The sequence below is a fragment of the Hippocampus zosterae genome, chromosome 9 (assembly GCF_025434085.1).
Source record: "Hippocampus zosterae strain Florida chromosome 9, ASM2543408v3, whole genome shotgun sequence".
In the NCBI taxonomy this organism is placed as follows: domain Eukaryota; kingdom Metazoa; phylum Chordata; class Actinopteri; order Syngnathiformes; family Syngnathidae; genus Hippocampus; species Hippocampus zosterae.
In genome coordinates, this window is record NC_067459.1 from 21,160,304 (window position 1) to 21,183,577 (window position 23,274).

At 48.9% G+C, this 23,274-nt stretch overlaps 1 protein-coding gene across 11 annotated transcripts; it reads right to left on the reverse strand.

Moving 5' to 3' along the window:
• Nucleotides 1-123: 123 nt before the first annotated feature.
• Nucleotides 124-22,777, reverse strand: LOC127608202 (dedicator of cytokinesis protein 3-like). Of its 11 annotated transcripts, XM_052077163.1 has the most exons (56): nt 22,629-22,725; nt 22,450-22,538; nt 19,278-19,361; nt 18,669-18,709; nt 18,479-18,534; nt 18,179-18,275; nt 17,633-17,787; nt 17,468-17,552; nt 17,339-17,377; nt 16,704-16,867; nt 16,535-16,616; nt 16,393-16,453; nt 16,161-16,308; nt 15,963-16,051; nt 15,652-15,777; nt 15,452-15,576; nt 14,635-14,797; nt 14,437-14,543; nt 14,179-14,341; nt 13,997-14,094; nt 13,805-13,888; nt 12,922-13,022; nt 12,752-12,833; nt 12,469-12,639; nt 12,160-12,279; nt 11,102-11,297; nt 10,870-10,997; nt 10,451-10,597; nt 10,051-10,149; nt 9,792-9,886; nt 9,636-9,711; nt 9,437-9,537; nt 8,480-8,538; nt 8,260-8,408; nt 8,095-8,180; nt 7,931-7,957; nt 7,029-7,124; nt 6,893-6,953; nt 6,730-6,823; nt 6,505-6,653; nt 6,260-6,346; nt 6,057-6,161; nt 5,792-5,933; nt 5,508-5,674; nt 4,526-4,612; nt 4,222-4,404; nt 4,023-4,106; nt 3,815-3,931; nt 3,431-3,507; nt 3,120-3,183; nt 2,249-2,330; nt 2,083-2,177; nt 1,816-1,891; nt 1,615-1,743; nt 1,323-1,405; nt 124-991 (listed from the first exon to the last, which is right to left on the reverse strand). In XM_052077163.1, the coding sequence occupies exons 2-56, from the start codon at nt 22,484-22,486 to the stop codon at nt 485-487; spliced, it is 6,126 nt and encodes a 2,041-aa protein (XP_051933123.1). In that variant the 5' UTR covers nt 22,487-22,538; nt 22,629-22,725; the 3' UTR covers nt 124-484. The 11 variants fall into 11 exon arrangements, with proteins under 11 accessions (XP_051933123.1, XP_051933122.1, XP_051933125.1 ...); XM_052077162.1 differs by having other exon boundaries at nt 22,450-22,767; XM_052077165.1 differs by having other exon boundaries at nt 10,493-10,597; nt 22,450-22,764.
• Nucleotides 22,778-23,274: the final 497 nt, after the last annotated feature.

Sequence of the window (23,274 nt, forward strand, 5' to 3'; positions counted from 1 at the left end):
GTTTGAAACTCGAATTCTAAACACGAACACAAGTTTGAAATCCGACTGGTTGCGCAACTGTAAGACATTCGTTGCACAAAAAAAAACGTACTCCATGCAGGAGTGATATAAAATACAATAATCAACCCTTGTGAAAATCGTTTTAATCTTTTTCAGATTCAAATTCAAGGAAATGGTGACAGGGTTGTAAGTGATTGGATGAGATGGGAGGTGATGTAAACGTGAAGGTGGGCTGGCCAGTAAGATCGTGGTCAAAATAATTAGCGGGGCGGCACTACGGGATCCCCCCGCACCCTCCTCCCCAAGTACCGTTTGCGCCTATGACCGAAACATTTAGTTCATATTATTAACTAGATATTTTTCCGACTCAGTGAAAAACAAATTCTATCAAAGTGTGGACCTTTATTCAAGGTCATGTGGTGAGTGGTGAGTATTGGCCAGCCACCAGTGGATGCTACGCTAGTTTGGTTATGCGCAGGTTAGCTCACTCCTGAGTGAGGCCACATGCCCACCCCACTCGGGCCTGCTGGGGGCCAGAAAACGACGGCTGTGACTTATTGCCGAGCACCAGCCCGGGTGCAGGCCCGCTGTCCTTAGGGACACCCCCTTCCCTGGAGTAAGGGTTGCACGGTCGAGCAGCAGGAGGAGGTTCGGGGGCCCAGTCGAGAGGCGAGTGCGTGGGGATGTAGTGGAGATGTTGGCAGCGTGGTGGCGGTCCTTCTTGAGACTGGGGCGCGGAGGGGCTCATACAAAGCAGGTCTGAGACGTTGGAGACCATGAGCCGGGGAGGCGAGAGAGGGGCCCCCCACGGGTCTCCCTGCTCAGCCTGGCTGGCTGCTGACTCGTGGATGTCACTTGAGTTACTTTGGCTTAGGGTGAAGACCCCCGAGCTGCTGCTATTGCTGCTGGTGCTGTCTGATAGGGTGGAGTTAGTGCCATCCGGGATGGACGCTGGACTGGTGGGCAAGGCAAGGGAACACTGCAGGCGAGACTGAAATAATCATTATTAGTGTTTTCATGGAAAAGGGGGCGGGGCACTTAACTCATTCACTCCCAAAGACGTTTTTAAACGTCTTTTCAGACTTGGTCCAGAAGTGGCTGGTACTGAATGAGTTACTGTAATGTACCGGTTGTGGAGAGGAACCGAAGATGTGAAGTTCAGCGGTTAGGAAAACTCTTGGCATCACAATCAACACAATTTGACTTATTTTTACTTATAAATCCGTCAGCTTGTTCAATGCCTTGCTCATGACGGCATCCCGGACAGGAGGATGAGGATGAGGAGGGTAAGAGTAGGAGGAAGAGGTGGGGGAGGAGAGTACCTTTAGGGAGCGTATAGGGAGGGCAGGAGGGAGGTCACCGAGTTGGTGGTGGAAAGCGGCAAAGTGCATCGACGGGTGTCGGCCTATAGGGGGCGACAGCAGAAGGTCATGAGGAAGGCTAACTAGGATGCTGACGATGAGAAAAAAAAAAACGAGGCAGGGGCGGGGAGGGGCGGGCAAGGGGGTGTCGGTGTCTTCCTTTGTAATCTGGGATTTGCTGCAACGATTTCAGCATCTCGATAGAGCCGCCGAAAAGAATAAGATGAAAGGTGACGCTTGCATGCGGCCATACCGTGCGCCGGCGCATTGCGCGGAGGAACGGGAGGTGCCACGCCGCCACCGCCGCCGACGTGAGCGGACAGAACAGGGACGGCTTCTCTGGTCGCGCTGTCCAAACTCCAACTGCTGGGCACGGCCACAACTGCCAAAGGAAGTCAAGTTCTTGAGTATTTGGTGACCTTGAATTGGGCATGCAGCCAAGTGACCTAGCGACCTTTGTCGGAGAAGGACAGGTTGGGGTCGCTGCAGGGTTTACAAGCTGGACTGATCAGCGGGTGGAGAAACAGTCTCTGGAAGAAGAAAGAGTGGCAAGTTTGGACATTGACAATTAGACTGAAAGCCAAAGCAGGTTTTCATCCACTGAAAAAAAAATGGCCGTTTTCTGACTTAAGCACAGGGAGGATGCAGTTTGCACCCCCTTTGCCAATAGCGATTGATTGATTGTGTTCTCCAACTGTACTGTGTAAGGACAAGTGCTGACCTGCCCATCTTCACCAAAGTTTTGGTACATGACGCTGTTGGGGCGCTCTCGCTGCAGTGGCAACAGCATCAGAGTTTCTCTATTCCTGCTCTTTTCTGCCGCAGAAGACGACGAGGAGTTGAGCGACATGGCGAGTCATTTTTCCGGGCGTGTCCGCTCTCTTTACCTTTGTGCGTTGACAGAGCCAAGCTGATGAAGTGAGAAGGTGCCGAGCGGGTGGAGCTCAGGCTGGAGGAGGAGTGGTTCGCCTGCAGTCAAATATTTGAAACGGAAGTCAACATTCGAGGTGGTTGCCGTGATCTGCTTGAATCGATATTTTGTATTTGAAGATGAGTTTCAATGTTGGCAAACATTGCCTCCAAGATGCATGTCCATTTTAATGACGTCACTGGCGTTTACAAAGACGAGCATTAATTGCCTCCTCAGTCCTGCGCGCATGTGTAAAGCAGTGTGGTGGTTGCTGTTGCAGTTTCCGAAGCAAGCAGCAGAGGTCGCTGTGGCATGCTGAGGTTGGATTCGACTTTTGGGGAAGGCTTGTTGTCATTGCAGTGAACGTCATTGCGAGGCAAGGGTGGAGAAAAAAATTTCGCGAAAGGGGGGGATTTTCGTTGTGTGGGGGGGGGGGAGCAGAAAAGAGGGAATGACTTCATGCATGAAGATTTTTTCACACTGGGGGGTATTTTTGCCAATGTAGGTTTGGTTGTAGAGGAGTTTCACTGGATTACGACTCCCAAGCGTGTGTATTCTACCTCCAAGATGCGCGCGCAGCCAGACTTAATGTATGCATTCGTCACATGAAACTGATCTTTTGGAATGAAAATATACATGCAATTCCATTTTGGTTGACTTGAGAAGTTGGGGTGAAGAAGGGCACTCTTCAAAAGCTTTTTGCATTTCAACTCTTCAGTTATTCATTGTAAACGTGTCCACTATATTAATTATAAAATTATGAAGGCTTTCATTTCATACATCGGAAATTTGAACAATTTGTGAACCGGACTTTTTGATATGGCTTCTCCGCCCTTTTCGTTCCTAACCTGAATGCCGTAGAAGTCTTCACCGTCGGCCAGGATGAGCACGTTGCCGACGTTTCCCGCCTCGCTGAAGACGCGAAGAGAGGAGGAGCGAAGTCGGGCAAAGTGGGAAGAAGACAAAGGCCCGGACGATTTCAACAGCATCAGGATGGAAGAGAGACAAAACAAAGGCGGCAAGCAAGAAACTAAGCAATGAAGAGAGCAGGCCTGATTGGTCTGCACCAAAAGAAACGAGACGCATTCGGACGAGATGAGGGCTCGGTTAGTTGAAAATCAAGCACTTTCGAGATGAGAATCTTGCGTAAGACTCGTACCTGTGCCGGTGCACGTCGAAGCCGTCGGGTCCTGTAATCCCTCTGGCGGAGTCCGCTTGGTCGGAAGCGCACGGAGCCTGCGACGCAGTCATCGCATCATACAAACGGCGGATTTAGCGTCGGACGCCGACGAGCGTCACGTATGCCTGTTCCTCGTCGGCGCGTCTCGGCTTGTAGCGGGAGCAGGCGCGTGCTCAAAACATTCGGCTCATTACTTCAGGCCCGTTCAACAAGGTCACGATTATCGCTTGTCCTGTTTTTCCCCACCGTCCTCACCAAGAGCAAGCGCGTGAACGCTCGCGGCAAAACGGCCGAGCCGTCACCGAGGAAACCCGAAATGACGATGACGTGGACTTTGAAGATTTTGCCGTCAGAGGTCCTTACATGGCAGAGGCTGCTCTTCATCACCTGGAACTGATCCACCAGCTTCTTGTGGAGCGGCCGCATTTCCGGATGCACCAGCTTGTCGTGCACGGCCAGGCCGGCTCCCAGGACGTGAACCTGCAACCGAGGCCTTTGGCTTCAGCCGTCTGTCGACTTGACGCGTCATTGCAACCAAACATTTGAGCTGGTGGCCCTGTTCACGTCTCACCTGCTCCTGCATCAAATGTTTCAGCTGCGTGATCTTGTCGCCGTCCTGCGGGTGGCCGCTGATGTAATCCTTGTCAAAGAAAGCCTGGCGGCCACAAACAACAAAACCGACGCGTCTTTGTGAACGGGGCGTGGGGGTCGGGGGGTGGGGGGGCGTCGCCACGGACAATGGCGGTCACTTGCCAAATGGCCCCGCCCACCTCCTGGTATCTGGCGATGCCGCCGTTGACGGCGGCGTCCACCACCCCGTTGAGCGTCATGCTGAGAAGGTTGACGTTGTTGCTGTGCGGCTGCTTGAGCTGATAGCGGCTGATCAGCGTGCGCAGCTCCTGGTTCTTGTTCTCCACCACGCTGACGGCGTTTTCCAGCGGACTCACCTCCACCTGAAAAGAGATCAGGGTGTCATTTCCGTCAAAGTGTTCGATATCCACGCCAGGCTCGGCTCTACTCAGGAGGTGCTGAAGCCACTTTCGAGTCCCGCGGCCATTCGTTTGAATGTCTCACCAGCTCTCTCTTCTCCACCTCAAACCAGCGTGAAATTCCAGGCAAAGGATGGGCAAGGATCAGAGTGGTCCTCTCGATCCAAAGACTCTGCAAACATAACAAAGTGGCTGACATCATCAAAACGAGCGAGCCCAAAGGCTGACTTGTGGAATTTATGAGTATGATTTCACGTGGTAAAGCAACATGACACTGAAAATTTATTTTCCTTCATTCAATTAGGTAGCGTGTATAAAACATTCAACCTCTGCACGCACATTTCAAAGCATTGATGGAAAAATGAGCGCAAACTGTGTAAATTCTGATCAATATTTGGTGTTCTCATTTTTGTGTCCGGTCTTTGTATTTGCCAAAATAATCCCCCAAGTTAATTTCAATGATTGCATGACAGATTTTTGTGCATTTACATGAAGTGCATATAATTTTTTTTAATATGTAGTTCCCCAGTGTGGGACAAATAAATAATATCTTATCTTATCTTATTTTAATAACTTCTGGAAGAGCATCAACAAGGTCTCAGAACACGGCAATTGTGTGAAAACGGAAGAAAAATTTCTGATACCGACATTTTTTTCCCGAGGTGTGAGGGTGGCCACAGAGTGACAAGGGGTGGCTTTGGCCATCCGCGGCCACCATCTAGCTCCGCCCCTGCCCGACATAGGTAGAAGTGCTATTGAAATGAGGGCAATACTACTGTTTTTTTTCTTTTTTGTGTCGCAAAACATACCAGTAAACAAGTCCAAAATGAACAAATGTCGTGAACAGCACATCATACCTCACGGGGAATACGTCAAATTGTTCCAAAATGTACTATATGGCGGCATACAGGGAGCGTCAGAATTCTTTTTTTGTGTTTTTCACGGGAATCAGATGCAAATTGATAGTTGCGCTATTCATTTTTGCACAGGCGACAGGTGATACAATGAAGGAAAATGAATTTTCCGTCACACGTCAACTTTGTGGAAATGCAAGCAACTTAAATGACCTTGAACTCATTCTCTCGATCTTTGGGCCCTTTATGGAAAGGTCGGTCGTGACGGAAATGCCGAACGTTGTTGACCCGGTAAAAACTTTTGATGCGGTCGGGGACTCGGTCCATCTGAAGGACGCCGACGGCTTCGGGAACCGGCGTTACGGCGTAAATCTGGAGGTCTGTGGGCGCCGCCGGTCAAAGAAAACTGCCAACAGTGAGTCATGCGTGCACACGCACATACAGGCAAGCACCAAAAAAACAAAACAAACCCCCCCCCCACCCCAAAATCAGGATACACTGGGCGTCAGACTGCAGAATGGCTTCGTCGGGTTGGTTCGGGTGCTGCATGGCGATGGCTTGCGGGAACTCTCCCAGCATCCGTTGCTGAAAGGCCTCAAGTCTTTCGTAGTCATGACCGCGACACACAAACTCCTTATTCTAGTGGAGACACAATCCAAAGACCTCGGCCAACTTCTCAATGAGCGTCAGGGACATTCTAATGCCGTATCTTGTTCCAGAAGATTTTCATCCGATAGCAACAAAAAAAAAAATTCAACTGACCCTGAGGAAGAAGGGGAATTTCCTGCCGTAGAATCCCACCCGGAAGAATTTGGGCTCCAGACGTTGTTGTTCCATGATGTAGTCAAAATAGGCGGCCTCCAATTTCTGCAAACACACACACACGTACAAAAAAAAGATGAAAACAGATGAGGAGGATTTTTTTTTACGATTTTGCAGTTGTCTGGCGCCTTTTTCGTGCTCACCTTAACCCAGCTGAGGCTCTGATAGTCGTACAAGGATTCATACTGGAAGGCCAGCTCCCTGCACAGAGGAACCCCAAACTCCCAACACTGCACTCACACCAACGCATGCACGCCCACACAAACACGCACGCCACCCCCAGCGCCGACAACATTAGCCGCGGCTTTTACTGACCCCAAAGGTCACTTGAGCGACTCCTGCCGCGTCATTTTGCGCGGATTCACCCAAAAGAGCCGACGAATTTTACCTTCCCTTTGCCAAAGTAGTGCACCAGCTTGCGGCCGAGCGCCTCCTTGCGCTGCCACTCGGACTGAGCGGGATAATGCAAAAGTTCTTTCGTCGGCCGCTCATCCCACTGCAGCAACTCCCAGTACAACAAGAGCGTGAACGCCGCCTCTGTGGATCCACATGGCACACACACACATGTAGTCGCCATCGCGCGCGAGTTAGCGTGCGCGCGCGCGCGGTGTACCGGTGTAGTTGTCCGCCTGCAGATGCATGTCGCACAGTTTGTGGATGTAGCGGATGTACATCTCCTCTTTGTTGAGCTCCGATTTGTAGAAGTTCTGAGCAGCGAGAGCGTGTAAGCGACGCATCCGTCAACCCTCCGTTCGGCAGCCGTCGCCGAATCTTACCAGGAGGTTGACGGTGCAGCCCATCTTCTTGTTCTCCGTTTCATCTCCTCTCATGCAATCCCTGAAGACAGGATGGAGAAAGCTCATCACTTTTTTTTTTTTAATTCCTTGCACGCGGTCGAGCATTACCAAGTACCTGTAGTCCAGTAGACGTTCCATCAGTCGAGTGACCGACGTAACGAAAGAGATTCCTGTCTCTCTCCACGTTTCCTGCTCAATCTTCTCCAACAGACTTGAAGAAGACAAAAAAAAAAAGCAACCGATGAATTTGCTTCTCCTCTTTGGCTCAGTGAAGACTTTTGACGTGCAACACACACATCACACGTAAACACAATTCATCAATCTAGAGCAGGCATGTCCAAAGTCCGGCCCGGGGGCCAAATCCGGCCCGCGGTCGAATTTCATCCGGCCCTCGGCCCCTGTCATAAAATCAGTGCCGTCTGGCCCGCAGGTTGGGCGCAATGGAACACGTGTTGCATTGACTTAGGTCTCGTAGACTGGTGAGTGATGTTTCATAGAGTACTGATTCCCTCTAGTGGCTAAATGAGTAATAGCATTCACTAAATGAGTAATAGCATTTAGACACTAGAGAGCATCACTCACGAGTTAACAAGACATCACTCCGTGTTTATATTGACTGATATGTCATATTTCAAATTCCTGTTTCAAATGAACCAAAAGAAATTCTTAAGATTGTTGAAATTAAAATAAAAATGGAAATGTGAAACAGACTGGCTTACTAAAATTTGTTGAACAATATTGTTGTTCAATGTAAAGAATGTCAGCCAAGGTCGGCCCCCCGACATTTTACCACATAAAATCTGGCCCCCTTGGCAAAAAGTTTGGACACCCCTGATCTAGAGGGTCTCTCCTCCCCAACTCGACCTGTCCCAGTAAAACGGAATCGTAATGATATCTTCAAGATATTGCTGGGAGAGTTTTTTTTCTGTCAATGTTTTTTAAATTCTTCTGTTGATCAATCAAATTCAAATGGGGGAGAAGAGACGGAGAAATGAAGAGATGTTAGTTCACGCATACCTGGGGTAGGGCCCAAAGAGCTGAGTCCTAATCCCCGTCGCACAAAGCAAATGCGCGACAGCAGCGGTAGTGCACAAAAAAGGAAGGTTAAAAAAAAAAAAGAAAGAAAATGAGTTGAAAGACACACAACCTAGGCCTCTAATGACACCAAACGTTCGGTTTACAGCAAACTGAAGAGTTCCCGGTAGTTGTCGTCGCCTTTTCCTTCCGAGACCAAACTGTCCAGCTTGTCGATGAGCTCAGCCTCCACCTACAGCGCCGCGACAGAAACGACGCAAAAGCCGCTCAGGACACGTGTGAAGATGGAAAGTCTCAAGTCGAAAGCCAACCTGTTTGAAGTTTCCGTTCTTGCGCTGCTCCCAGTCCATCATGTCGTGGAAAATCGGGATCATGATGTTTCGGACCTCCGCCTGAGGCACCAACGTCACGCCCAAGAACGGGCCGATCATCCCGGGGATGAAATGTTTTTTGTTTTCGCCTGGGCCACATTGGAAGAGCTTTTGCAACAGGTGTCAAGCTTCGAGCAAGACTCGGGCGGCGGTTTCTTACCCAGGTTCTGCCACATGCTGAAGAGTTCGTACGTCATGGTCACCCTCATGTCTCCGTACCTGCGGTGACATTTCACGTCAGCGTTTCAGATTTGGAGCCCGGATTGACGCTCGCCCAAGCTCAAGAAGAAACGTCGACTGATAGCGCGTCGAATAAAAATGTTTTTATTCATTTTTAAAAAATATTTTGGTGGCTCAAAATATGCGTCACGTCTGCTAACGTGCGACGACCGGCCCCAAAAATGTACGGAGCTTTTCACCTGTTAAACCGTGGATAGAGTTTGGGGTGGGGGGGTGTACCCCAGGGAACATGTTTTTTTTTTTTCCCCATCCAATATTAGAATAAAGTGTAATTGCACATCCACTCCAGTAAGTGGCAGTGGCGTTCTCAAATGCAATGTGGATACTTGTCTATTTTCTTTATACGTACATTGATTTATTCATTTTCCAATCTGCTTTATTCTGACAATGGTCGCGGGGGGGTCCTGGAGCCTAGCCCAGCTGTCTCCGGGCAGTAGGCGGGGGACACGGTGAACCGGTTGCCGGCCAATCACAGGGCACACAGAGACAAACAATAACCATTCACACCCAGGGACAATTTGGAGTGTTCAATTAGCCTGCCATGCATGTTTTTGGAATGAGGGAATGAAACCGGAGTACCCAAAGAAAACCCACGCAGGCCCGGGAGAACATGCAAACTCCACACGGGGAGGCCGGAGCTGGGATTGAACCTGGTACCTCTGTACTGTGGGGTCAAGGCGCTAACAACTGGACCACCAGGCCGCCTTCTTCATACATCCAGGTAAAAAAAAAAAAAGGCTGCCGACAGGCCGAGTACGCGGCCGCGCAGCTTAGAAATGATGAGGACTTCATTTCACGGGTGCATCTCCAAGCAAAAGTGAAGTTTGACATGCTGAATTGGGCTCCCGGAAGCGTTTTGCACAAAACGGGTCCTTACTTGTCAAAGATCTTCTTCCTTTTGGAAGCACTCATGTTTTCCAGCTGCAAACTGGGCTGGTTGATGTATAAAACGGCCAGACTGAAGTAGGAGCTCCACACCTGCGCTCACACAGTCAAAAATCCTCAGAAGAGTAACGCGGCGTGCGGCAAATAAATAGGAATCGATCGCACGGTTTGAACGACGTCGGAGCGGCTACCTTGAAGTCAAAGTCGGTTCCGACAAAGTTCTTGAGCTGAAAGGGCGCGAGGCGCCGCGCCGCGCTCAGGATGATGCTGAAGAGCACAAAACGGCAAAGTCAGGCACATGACGGACGTCGTCGGCTTCCTCGCTGCTCTCCGTCGCGCCGCCTTACTGGCTGGTCAGGAGCCTCATCACATTCCAGTCGCGCGGGAAAATGCTCAGCTTCATCAGGTTTCGGAACACGCACCAAATCTTCATCATGAAGTCCTGAGGAGACAAACGCGTCAATCAAGTCAATATTTGGTTGGCCTTTTGAGAAGGTCGTTTGCGCCTCACGACGACGAGCGCCGTTCTTTTCCCTGGCGCATTTATACGATCGCCGATACTTATTGCGAACTCGTCACGAGGCAACGTTTGAAACTCGGACATACCTTGAGTACGTCTTTGCTCTGGAAGTTCTCCATCAGGTGTTGGAAGTGGATGTCAGTCATGTGGCGGAGGAGGGACAGAAGGCAGGACACAAACTCTCCCTGGCAAAAAGGAATTAAGAGCCACGCTCGGGGTCAGCCGACGGCGGCGGTGGCGAGCGTTCGGTGAAAGAGGAGGCGGCATCGACGGGACAGGAAACCATGCAGGAAACTTTGGCTTTCATCGCATCGCAACGAGCAACTTTCCGATTCGATTCAAGGAATAACGTCGCGGCGTGCGGTCATCGACGCAGCAATTTTCATGAAAGCCGAAAAGAAGTGGATGATAAACACGAGTAGGGCGGGGTGGGGGCGGGGCAAAATGGCAGCTAGCGAGAGAACTTTTGGATTGTTATTTACTAACAGAGGTCTCGGCGGTGCACTGTGGACAGCGATGACCTCTTACCGCCTCCTGTGATTGGCTGTTGCTCATGATTGACAGCAAGGTCTGCAGCAGGACGTCCAACAGAGACTCCACCATCATTTCCACCTCCTCGTGCACCGACGCATCCTGGGGGAAAGAGGAGAGGAAGCGGAGGAGGGAATAAAACAAAAAACAAAACAAAACATGATGCGACTTCATCTTTTCATTCTTCTCTGAAGAGTGGCACACTGATTTTTTTTTTTTAATTGACACACATCATGTGATGTGGTCTAAATTGAAAACATTCATTCATTCATTCATCTTCCGTAAACATTTTGTCTAAGAATGTCAGAGTTAACTAGAGTTAAAAAAAAAAATTCTTCTTTTTGTGTGTGTGTGTGTGTGTGTGTACGTGTTACCAACGAGCTGGTCTTGATGATTGAGAAAAGAGAAGTGAGGATCCCAGAACACATTAGTAGTTCTTTCTGATGCCTGAGATGGAGATGAATGTGATGAAGAAGCACGGGCAGTAGGATCCGTCGAGACTCTGACCAACCAGGCAAACACACACACACACACACAACATCAGCTCATGCGGTCCACCGTCATGAGTTTGAGAACGCCAGTCGGGGTTTCAGTGAGCCGCCTCACCTGGGAAAGAAAAGAGCCTGCTGTCCACAGTGCGAGCGATGCACTGCAACTTGACGGCGTCCACGGAATGTCCCGGAATGTGAAGCATGGACGGCAAACTGGCCAAAGTGCCGCGCACGAATTCTGCCACTTCTTGCACCGAAAACATCTGCAGCAGCTCATCGAAGATGGCCGGCAAGGAGCTCAACACGGCCACCTGCAAAAAAAAAAAAAGGTCACGGTGGCATTAATGTTGACATTGTTGACACAAAACGACACGAAGCCAAACGTTTCGAGCGTGGGGCCGAGCGAAACAACTTTCTCCGTCTTCTTAGACCAGGGTGGACAAACTACGGCCCGCGGGCCGAATCCGGCCCCTTGGTCTTTTTAATCCGGCCCGCCGAAGATTGGTGCACAATTAAGGTGTGATTGCATTCATTTCGTTTGGACTTGTAATGACAGGTATTTCAACACCAGGTGGCGCAGTTACCTCAAGCTGCAGAGCACAGGGAGGGAGGGGAAGACGAAGAAAGAGGGAGAGAGTAATGACCGTGGAAGGGAAAGTGATATGCATCTGATTAAACTAAGCGGGTAACAAAGTACGAAACATTCAGGAGACGGCTGGAGTTGGAAAGACTCAAATCTACGAGACTTTGAGAAACAAGGAAGTGATTCTGGCAATTTCCATGCTCAGAGTGAATTGCTTGTGGCTCGAGTAAATGAACATTTTCTAGAATGGTTTAATTGTTATCATGTTAAAAACTTTCCGCAAACTGGACCGCTAATAAGAGTCGGAGAGCAGTCAAATGTATGGAGCGTGAACAACAGGGGGCTCAGTACACATCCTTGAGGAGAACCGGTGCCGAGTGTGATAGTGGAAGAGAATGTTACATTATTACTGGCATACAAAGACATTGTGCTATCTTCTTTATTTTCTATTTCTAACTTTTGGCCCGGCCCTCCACAACATTTTCAGCTTCTCATTTGCCCCCCCCCCCCCCCCCCGGGAAAATAATTACCCACCCCCGTCTTAGACCAACCGCCTCCCTCCTCTGCGTCGCTCCCGGATCTCTACTTACTGACAGCGGCGGCGTCCACAGGCTGCCGGGGCTCAACACCTGAGCACTGTAAGCGACCGGACCTGGGGCGGGAAGGTGGGCCTGGGCCGGGGGCCCGGACTGACAAGGGCCTTGAGTGGGCTGAGGGCCACGGGTGTCGGTATATCGAAAAAGGGAACCCCACCCGCACGAGGAATAACAAGGAGTTGACAATGAGTTGCGGGAGATTGAAAGCAGAGGAGGAAGAAGCACAGTCAAAGTCAGAGCCGCTCTCTCTCTCTCTCTCTCTCTGGTAACGATTCGCAAAAGATGCGCCATTGCTCCGCCCACCTGAGTGAAGATGAGGGTCTCGCAGGTGGGACGGTCCAGACTGAGAACAAAGCGGATGGACCGAAAGAGCTCCTGGACGCTGTTGCGAAACTGCTCCTCCTCCATCCCGCAGGTGGCGCGAGAGTAAAGACTCCGAGACTGAACGATGAACTTGAACAGGTACTCCAGCGCCTGCCGGTCAAGCCCACAAACGTCCCGTCGTCATACGCGACGCTCGACACCCATCGATCGTTTTTTTTTTTTTTTTTTCCATTGCCGGCGAGTAACGGACCCCGCGGCTTACCCGCATGACGTCCTGGATGTGATCCTGGCGCGCCGACTCCGCCGAACGCTCCATGGACCACCTGAGACATCGGATCAGCTCCCTGATGCACAAGTGGAGCAGTTCCAGAACACACTGATGCGGGGGGGGGGGGGGGGGTAACCGCACGCACGGCCGCCGCCGCCACTCACTTGTAGGCCAAAGCGCCGGCAAAGTGCTTGTGAATGTAAGTGTCCATGACTGCTCGGAAATGGAAATATTTGCTGTCCCTCAGCAAATTGATGACGAAAACCTGCAGAGGGATTAGGAAATTAACATTCCAGTTGGAAAGTTCTGGAAATATTCCCCGAATAATCGTTATTGGCCAAAGACCGTGAATAAAAATGACAAGTTACGCCAGCGTCAAAAAGCAGCTCATGTTAAGTTTTGGTGGCTTTTATTTTGGTGGTCTAATTTATCCTACTGAGCTTAACTTATCTTTGTGGTGTCTTGAAAAGAACTTTTTGACATCCTGTAAGACTTGCAACATTTTGATTACGCCAGAATTTTTTTTTTTTGTTGAGTTAAGCTGACGGCTATTTCAAACAATTTTTTTAACTGTAGCAACCAAAACCGCTGCCAGTTTTTTCTCTGCATGCTGTCAAGTTTTTGAGCTACAGGATGCCCGTTTTCTTTAAAACTATTAAATAAATGTCTGTGTAGAAAATAAAACACTAAGATGGAATGGTAACAAGTTTTGGGAAGTTTAAAACAAATGAAAAAAAAAAAAAAGGAAGTAGAACGCTCGCTCTCTGCTCTCAATGGTGACTAAAAAGCTGTGTCGAATAAATCTTCAGGTCCTCAAAAAAAAAAAACGACTGCAATTTCGGACTCTGCATTGCAAATTTGCGTTTCCATCATCATTAAAAATGTCATTCAACGGATGTATTTATTTTTTTGCTCCTTGCTGTTATTTGAACGTGAAAAGTTTCTAAAATCTCAAACGCGGAAAGGACCGCGGTTATCTCCGCTTCTCCTAAATGAACAAATACAACGTTCTCCATGCGACAAGCGCGGATTTCGTTTTCATCTTACCAGAGACTGAAAGACCAGAGGACCATATTTGTCGGTGTTGTCATCCAGAATGGAAAACAGCGTGTCCAGAATGTCTTGAAGGAACTGGAAAAAGACCAACAGGATTTACGCGGCGACGGTTATCTGCCAGCACTTTTCCCAGAACACAAAAAAAAAAATTGACAGAACACGCGACACAGCAAATGAGCCCACCTTGACGATTTCTTCTCCGCTGACGTGTCGCAAACGACCGAGGATGTCGCCCACTCGGTCGGGATGAGCTTTCCACTTGAGCAGAGCCAGCAGATCCACTAGCAGACCGAGAGACATCGACCCGGCTAGCATCACAAGGTATTCGCGCCACGTAAAGAAAGTTTTTTTTTTCTTCCAGATACCGTTCTGGGTGAGCTTGGTGGAAGAGAGCTGGGTGGAGATCCAGAAAGTTTCCCTGGTGCTGCGTTGAAAGGCCATGCTGGGAAGTCCTGGACTCAAGTGGTCTTTGCAGCAGGGCAGGCTCAGATAGAGGCCGGGGTTACACAAGGTGCTGTTCTCGTCACACTGTGGGCACACCGGCAATGTCAACCAACAACTGGAGCGGTCATAGAAAAGAAGACGTTGTTGGTGGGAGGGGGGGGGGGGGGGGGGTCCCTCACCTTGTAAACGAAGAGTTCATGGCTCTGATCAGACAGCGTGGTCCCGTCGTCCCTCATCAACGGCGTGAAGGAAAACCCAAAGAGTTTCTTGTCTCCTTTGTCCTTGGCTTCATGAAAGCAGAGAGAAGACGAGCTGACGATGGGGAAGCCATCTTGGGTCGGGAGCGTCCGAAACCCGGCCCGGCGTCAAAACCTCACTGGAACAATGTCGAAATTCGAAGCGGAGGTGACAGCCTCGGAATCGGTCGACGGGGACGGGAAGTTTGATGGCCTCGCTCCATCGAGGGCTGTTGTTGTGGTAAAGCACCAAGGAGCGATGCTCCGTCACGTTGGGCTCGCCGCAACCCGCGCTGATGCAGTCCTGTCAAAATGACAGCGAACGGTAGTCGCGGTTATTCGCGCGCTTCCTTTTGCCCTCCGAATGCCGAAGACGACGACAACTTGCTGCGCGGCGATTGAAAAGCTGCCCTCTTGCCATTTGTCGAGAGGCTTCTTGCAAATAAAAGCACTTTTCCGTACCGGGCGTTACTTTCACTGCCATCATCTCCCGCTCTGCGCTTAGCTCACCCCCATGAGAGAGACTTTGACGGTGAACAGAAAGTATCGATCTCCGGCTTCTAAATGTCCGTTCGGCACCTTCCGGCAGCCCCCCTCGTTATAAGTCAAGTCTCCCCCTTGTTCTTTGTCTTTTTTAGAGTTGTTAACAAGCACCGTGATGGTGTGAACGAGAAGCGCGCATTCACCTGAGTCAAGAGTGACATATTGAAGATATAACAGAGAATCCGGTAATTTTTCAAAATAAAACTTTTTTTTCAGATTCCGAAAGGACTAAAACGGAATGAATGTATGTTATTTATTCTTTCTCCGCAGCCCGGCACCAAACGACGGAAACGTGTCGGCTGCTTTAAATCCTCCTTGACCGGGTTTCCGACATAATCAACCGCTAAATTCGTCAAGAAGCTCATCAGGCAATGCCCTTGTTCCCTTCAACACGGCATTATGAGCGCTGCACAACCTGTACGACTTCTCCATCGGCGCAGAGAAGGGAAACACCGACTTCAATGTTCTTCTGGACGCTTTTTCCTCCTCTCTCAAAGTCTCCTCGCTCCAGCGTCAGGTACAAGTCATTACGCATGTCACCTGAAAGGGCAAACAAACAACGATTGCCGGCGCATTCGTTATTGCCGCGAGGGTGAAAAAAAAACACGAGCTTACCCGGCATGATGACATCCGGGAAGCCGAGCTTGCGCGTCAGGGTCACGCTCCCGCTTGACATCCATTTGTTTTCACGCTGGAGCTCCTCCACGTCGCCGCGCAGCAGCCGCAATGAGATGATAAGCCCTGCAAGGACACAAGCGCGCTAGATAGCACTTCCCCCCCACCACGCCATAGATCTCCTCGGACCTTCTCCAAAATCCACAAAGCACACGTTGACCGGTTGTGCGGATGAAAACTCTCACGTGTGAACTTTCACGTTCCTGAAGAGTCCGCGTAGCAATCGGAACATTCAAAGACGACCGTCATACCGTAGTTGTTTCCGGGCGCTGAGTATTTGGTACTGGACTTGCGGATGATATTCTCGTGGATTTGGTACCATTCACTCTCGTTGTTGCACCTGAAAGTTGAACTTAGCTCGTGAAAGTTGAACTTTCAGGTCACCTGAAGTCGGCTAATGGAATGTCGATGCGTGTGTGTGTGAGGCAAGGAGCAAGAGAGAAACTCACATGTACACTTTGAGTACAAAGTCTTTCTCGTCTTTCAGCTCGGAGATGGTTTGCAGGACGTCGCTCATGGCGAGAACAGCGCAGCCGTAAGGCCGGCGGTATCGGACGTGTGGGGGACCTTTTTTGTGGTCGTTCAGCGACATTCTCCCTGCAACGACAGTTTGTGTGTGTGTGTGTGTGTGTGTGTGGGTGGGGGGGTGATGTTGGCATCATTCCTGTGTTGTCTTTTTACCTGTGCGAATCACTTGTGAGACAATGTAGAGATCTCTCTTCATATCTTTGTTGCTCAAGTCCTACGCGCAGATACAAACACACACACACATTGTGACAACACAACCGCGGTGACCAGCAGGAGGGAGCGCACCCTAATTTACCGTGAAAAGAGTGCGCAGCTTGTCCGCCTTCTCGGATTTTTTGGGCCCTCCGTTTTTGTTGAGTCTCACCAGGAACTTTTCACTGTAAGACAAGCAGGGCGCCTAGCTTCACTTTCACTTCCTTTACGGGAGTTGGCCACAGCACCCCCCAAAAAAAAAAAAACCCAACCTGATGCTTTTTCCCTCCCTCAAGTCGTAGAGCCAAAAGAAGATGTCGCTGTCTTCTCCGATGTTGTTTGAGGTGAAGCTCTTCAGATTGAGGAGTAAGTGGTGCGCTACCGGAGCTCTCCACTGGAGGCCGCCAACGGGCCTCTGTTGAGGGTTTGAGTTGTGCTGCGGGCCATTCGAGACAATGACGCTAATCATTTGGAGCATTTGGATAATCTTGACGTAAAACAAATTCGGGCATTTTGTTCCCCCATTTATCTTACAAGACAAAAGCTTCATTTCAACTATCATTTTTTTCTTCATTCTGCTTATCTTCGAGCGCTGTTGCATTTCTCTCGAAGCGCAGTAGTTCTTCTTTTGCCCTGTGGGTTAGCAGTGAAAAGGTTTGCTAACTCTTGCTAGCTAGCCTCCTTTCTCCGCTCATCTTTTTTTTTTTTTCTGAAGGGATGTTTTTACAAGGGAGCGGGGCGCTGTCCCAACCTGTCAGTAACTCGTATTTGTTGAACAGATTTCTTTTGGCCATTTAGAAGTCTACTTTGGAATCCAATCAGCCATCAAACGTCCCACTTTGAGCTGGGTTAACCGCGTCGGTGTCACATTTTAGCATCTCGAAATGACAGCGCAAATCTGACAGACCTGTGAGTTGTGTTGAACGTTGTTTCTACTGCTGAGATGCTGCGAAGAAGAAAACCTAAATGAATGATTGCAAAAAATATCAAAACATCACTCGCGCTTCAAGTGAAGGCCACTGGATCGAACACTCACCATCTTGTAAAGATCCGAAACGCTGACCCTATCTTCATCCACCATCTCAAACTCTTTTCTTGGCACCAAGTCCAAACCCAAATGTCTGGCCACACACACACACACACACACAGATGAGGAATATGTGTGTGATGGCGTGTCTGCGCTTGCGGGTGTTGTTCTCACTCGTTTCCCCAGTCCAGTCTGGCGGTCATGTGTCTTTTGATGTCTCGTTCGTGTTGCTCTGTCAGCTGCGTCGTCGTCGTCGTCAGCTGCCTCCTCAGTTCCATCAGCTCGGACATGACGTGAGCCACTCGGAAGAACAAATCCACCTTGTGTCTCTGACAGGGACGTTCATACAAATTTCATTTTGATGTCACATTTTTCAAGTAGACTCATCAAATCATCAGGGACATAATTCTCCTCGTTGGCTACTAATTTAGCGCTTTCAGAGCACTGCGATTTTGGGCTTGTGAGACACCCAGCCGCAAAACTCACACGGCCACCCAAGAGGAGTGACCCACTGAATTCCTGAGACATATGTGAATTCCGTCGCCATCCATTTGGAATAAATGTCACACATGAAATCAATCTGGGACTTGAAGGCAAGCTCACAATTCAACGGGCCACCCCTCTTGGGTGGCGACACAAGTTTTCACCGGTGACGCTTAGACTGAAGAATCGCAGCACAGAAAAAGTGCATAAGAAAGGCACGTAAGGGAAGGCCCTCACCACGTAGAGTTGCTTCCACAGCGACGCCCATTCCCGAAGCGTGGACGTCACCTCGGTAACGACTGCGTCTTCAACGGCCACCGCGGCCTCCCGGGATCTGAAAATATACACATACTCATTCATTTCCTCAACACGTATTTCATGCGAACAAAACATGCACGACAAGTGTGCAAGACTCAGACCAAAAAAAATTTTTTTTGTTTTTTTTTTGCATTTCCAACTTGCAAGTTACAATAGTCAGGCGAATTATATTACTTTACTTTACTTTATACAGTTTGCATTTTGTGGTAGTGGTCATACCCTTTATTGGTGACGGCACATTTCTTCACGTGTATGTAACTGCACGGGAAAATTCCCTGCGGCAACAGAAATGTAAAAAGTACAAATTATATGAATATGTTGAAGTAATTTAGATGAGTGGGAAAGCCAAACAAGGAGAAGAAATGACAAGTGAATCTTGAAGAAGCGAGGGCAGGCGTCCCTTTCTTACTTTGACATTTGACCTCCTGCACGAGTATCCTCGGAACCATCCTGGAAAAAAAAAGGGGGACCTTTGAGGTAGTCGAACATCATAGGATGCTTTTTCTCGTTTCCGCACTGAGATCATTCATTCATTCATTCATCTTCCGAGCCGCTTGATCCCCACTAGGGTCGCGGGGGGTGCTGGAGCCTATCCCAGCTGACTTCGGGCAGTAGGCGGGGGGACACCCTGAATCGGTTGCCAGCCGATCGCAGGGCACACAGAAACAAACAACCATTCGCACTCACACTCACACCTAGGGACAATTTAGAGTGTTCAATCAGCCTGCCACGCATGTTTTTGGAATGTGGGAGGAAACTGGAGCACCCGGAGAAAACCCACGCAGGCCCGGGGAGAACATGCAAACTCCACACAGGGAGGCCGCAGCTGGAATCGAACCCGGTACCTCTGCACTGTGAAGCCGACGTGCTAACCACTAGACTACCGGGCCGCCACTGAGATCATTCCAAAGCAAAAAAAAAAAAAAAGTCAAATTTTTGTGTCAATTATCACAGGAGATGAAAACAATTCTAAGTGTCTGGTGGCTGATGACGGCCTTGGTTCAGAACTGAAAGTTACCTTGGCATTTCTCCAGGATGCGAACGCTCTCGCCGAGCTCCAACGTCAACGTGTGAGGGACGCAACTCCGGAAGTTGAAGATGGCTGCGCAGGGAACACAAGGCCAGATGAAGAAAAGCGATTGTGTCCCCGTGCATGTGTGAGACATCGACTCGGCTGAGCAGTGACTTGACTGACTGCATTATTGGCCACCTGGTTCACATGATTTCTACGACCTCAGTCGGGAGATTCTTGATCTCACTTTCCCTACTTTACAGTTGGCTTGTCTGACTCGCACTTCTGAAGTTGCGGGTGAAATCCAGCTCCACCCTACCTGTATGGAGGAAGCATGCTCTTGATGAGCTTTCGTTTTTTTTTTTCGTTTGTTTTTTTCCGTACCGCATTACAAAAATACGTTGGCTTTATTTTGACTCTAAATCAGTGCTCACCAGTCTTCCTCAAATTGTTTGAAATGGATGGATAGATTGGTAGATAGAGAGCAGCTCTCTATCTACCAATCTAGCTAGCTAGATAACTAGATTGATAGCTAGCTAGCTAGATTGATGGCTAGCGAGCTAGATTGATGGCTAGCTAGCTAGATTGATAGCTAGCTAGCGAGATAGCTACCAGATAGCTATATATACTTTTGCCCATTTGCTTGTGCGAGGCACTCACTTTTTATTATTATTATTATTATCATTATTTTATTTTATTTTAGAACCCAAAAGAATAGACACTTGTCTCACAGCTGAGCTATTTTTAGAAGAGGGCAGTGGGCACCTCCTATGGCTAACTGGTGCCAACTATCCACCCATCCCTGCTGGAAATGCTCCGTAAGAGTGAATGGGAGTGGGAATAATTGGGAATAAATAATTGTCTGTCAATGATGTGCCCAGCAAAGGCTACTGAGCAGTTCAAGGTGTAAACTTCCTCTCACGCAGGTGCGCTGGGACCCACAACAGCTCGTTCCCCCAGCCCAATCACCGTTGAATGATACAAAAGGCAAGGAGGTGTTCCCAGCACAACGATGACAGAGGCATGATGATGATGAAGATAGTGATGATTACGATGAGGTCATGTGTTGAGCTGTTCAATGATTAAGCAGAACATCTGCACGCTTTGTCTTTTCCATTTAGGTCAGGCTGAGCTGTTACGACACAAAAGCAGCTCTATCGGCATCCACTTCTTCAATGGGGGAGGGGGGGGCATTTGATTTCCATCTTTTTACACTCCATCTTTTGTACGTGTAGCATACGCACGGACAAACCGAGCTGTTTCACAAAGCGGGTGCGATAATATCACAAACGAGTGAAAGGAAACGCGCGCATGCACGCTTCCTATGTGGCGGAACGATTTTTCGGAATGATTTGATGAATTTTCAGAGGGTGTGTCCAGCAGTTGATGATGTTGTTTGGACAAAAGGGATTAAAGAAGATGAAGCAGAATTCCTGATGGATTGAGATGATGAAGATTAAAGATGACTCCAAATGGACAAAGCAGACCGGCTAAATTTTCCCACAATGGGCGCACGTCTGCTCTCAAACACAAACAAACAGTCAAATATGAACGGTCAACAGGCATTAGTCTAAAATTTGGATGCTTTTCCTCTAAAATTGCTCCTTGGGTCCAAAGCTGCTATCCTGAATGCTTGTGCGTTAGCTAGCGCAATTCATGAGGTGAAAAAAAGGCTCCCTGCTCAGAAGATGCTCAGCCAAAGAGTGAAAAAAAAAACGAGTGAGCGAGTGCTTCAGGCGACTGTTAAAAAGATGTAATCACATCAACTTACTGACCTGGATATGACTGTGTGAGCGCTCGTGCACGCGTACCCACGTGTGTATGTGTCAGTGTGCGAGCTTGCAGAAAGAAAACGGAGCAATTGATGAATTCCTTCTTCGTGTTTTTCATGTTCTCAAAAACAAAGCTAAGATGTTTGGTGTAAACATTCGCTGTAAAACCTTTCACTTGTAACAACATACGCGTGCACGCGCATGGGTAGTGACGGACGGACGCTCGACGGAGGCGCGCGCACGACGAACGTCTGTTCAAGTGGCTTAGCCCAGTGCTCTACTTTTAGGTCGTCTGACCATCTGGACAAAAACGCAAGCACGCGCGTGCGCGCACACATACGCGCGCGTTCTCGCTCACTCACACACACAAAAAAGAAAAAAATGTAAATAGAAACACAAGTAAGAGTAAAACAATTGGGCACAAGTCAGTGAATTGATTGCCTAACGCGAAGCCGGTGAGCTCGTGGCCATCTTGCCGACAAGGTTGCACAGCCATCAGCCATTTTGCTGTCCAGCCAACCTGACATCATTTTCACATGAAATATTGATCTTGAAAAAAAACATTCGTGGTTAAAGATTAATGTGGTACAAAGAACGTCTGGAAAGGAAATATCGACGTTACATAAAAAAAATGAAAAGGAAAAATTGGATAAGGTTTTGTCAAATGTTGAAAGTATAACTCGGAGCGTGAAGGCTGACTATTTGCGCGCAAATCAGTTTGTTCAAACGCAACTCTCAACCAACCAGCCAACCAACAAACTAACGAGTCCTCCCTGACCCCCGACCTCACAACGGAAGACAGTTTTGTTTCGGAGAATTTGATGTTCCAATGGAAGCGAGACCGTTGCCGTGGCTACGGTGGAACCCGAATGGAACGTCCTGCTGGATTCGTCGAACGCGGACATGTACGCGTGCTAAACTTTTTTTATTGTTGTGCCGGGCAGCTGAGTGGTTACGATTGCTCCCATGATGATTACGGTAATAGTTATAATTCTCATTTCTGTTTGACACTGTTTATGCAGTGATTTAACCTCTCATTTGCATTCACCTCATTACCGTCCCTCGATCGGGGAGTGACGATGCATTGAAGGAGTGTGAAAAGCTTCTTTTCTTCGCGCCCCTCAATGACTCTCCGCGCTTTCATAAGCGCTCAAACGGCAGACGTGTTCAAAGGGCCTTCAAAGTCAGGTTCTGAGTGATTTTTCTGCATTTGTACGGTAACGTGATCAGTCCTTCAGGTGGCAATTGCTCGTCAAAAGATGGAAGAAAATGACGTGACGTGTAATGGACATCGATGGACTTGCTTTACATTTGGGGATATTTCGCCATAAGACATTTTAAAGTACACAAACTTTTTCCACGCACTTTTGTAACAGCGATTGTGTGCGTGTTGGCGAGCCACTCACCCACGCCAAGCTTCTCATCCTCCGTCAGCGTCCACATGACGTCACAAAGTTCACGCAGCCACCGTCTTCATGGAAGCATTAAATGTCACCTGATTACGTCACGTACAACGTAAGGGGACAAGGATAAGCGATGAAGACTGTGAGCTTCCAAGTTAACGCATCATCTTCATCATCTCAACATGTTATTCGTGGAGCTGTCGTCTTCCTCTTCATCAACAGACGACGTGAACGCGCGCGGGGCGTGCGCGCTTTTAAGAGGATGAACGTAACGGGCCTCTGCGCATGCGCGCTACCACAAGTGGCGCACAATCGACGAGTGCGCGGCCTCGCTTCACGGTTTGAAATTGGATCAAAAACAGTTCAAAACCAAAGCACCGAATGTAAAACTACTTTTGTGATTTCCCATGGGTGCATTTTCATATCGTAGCAATGCATGGAGGCGATTTGCAGTTCGTTTGTATTTGCCACCACGCGTGTGTGACCAATGCGATGATAGAAAAAGAGGATTTTCCTCATTCTTGAGCTCCCCACGATACCGCGAATTGGCGTGAGGCGCCACCTGCCGGACGTCACCAAGAGACCGCACTGGGCCTGTTACGTCACATGCGTAAATCGAAACAGCCGACTCAAGCCCCAAACAAATGAAGACAAGAAAGTTGGTGGTGTCAATTTTGCTGCTTGTTACTCACCATTTTGTTGATTCTGGAGTGGTAACTTTTTTTTGTTCGTTTTGTACAGTAATTAATGTAAATGGAAGTGGGATGTGGTGCGGTTCGTTCACCTTGGGACAGGACTGTGACGTCATTCATCCATTATCTTAACTGC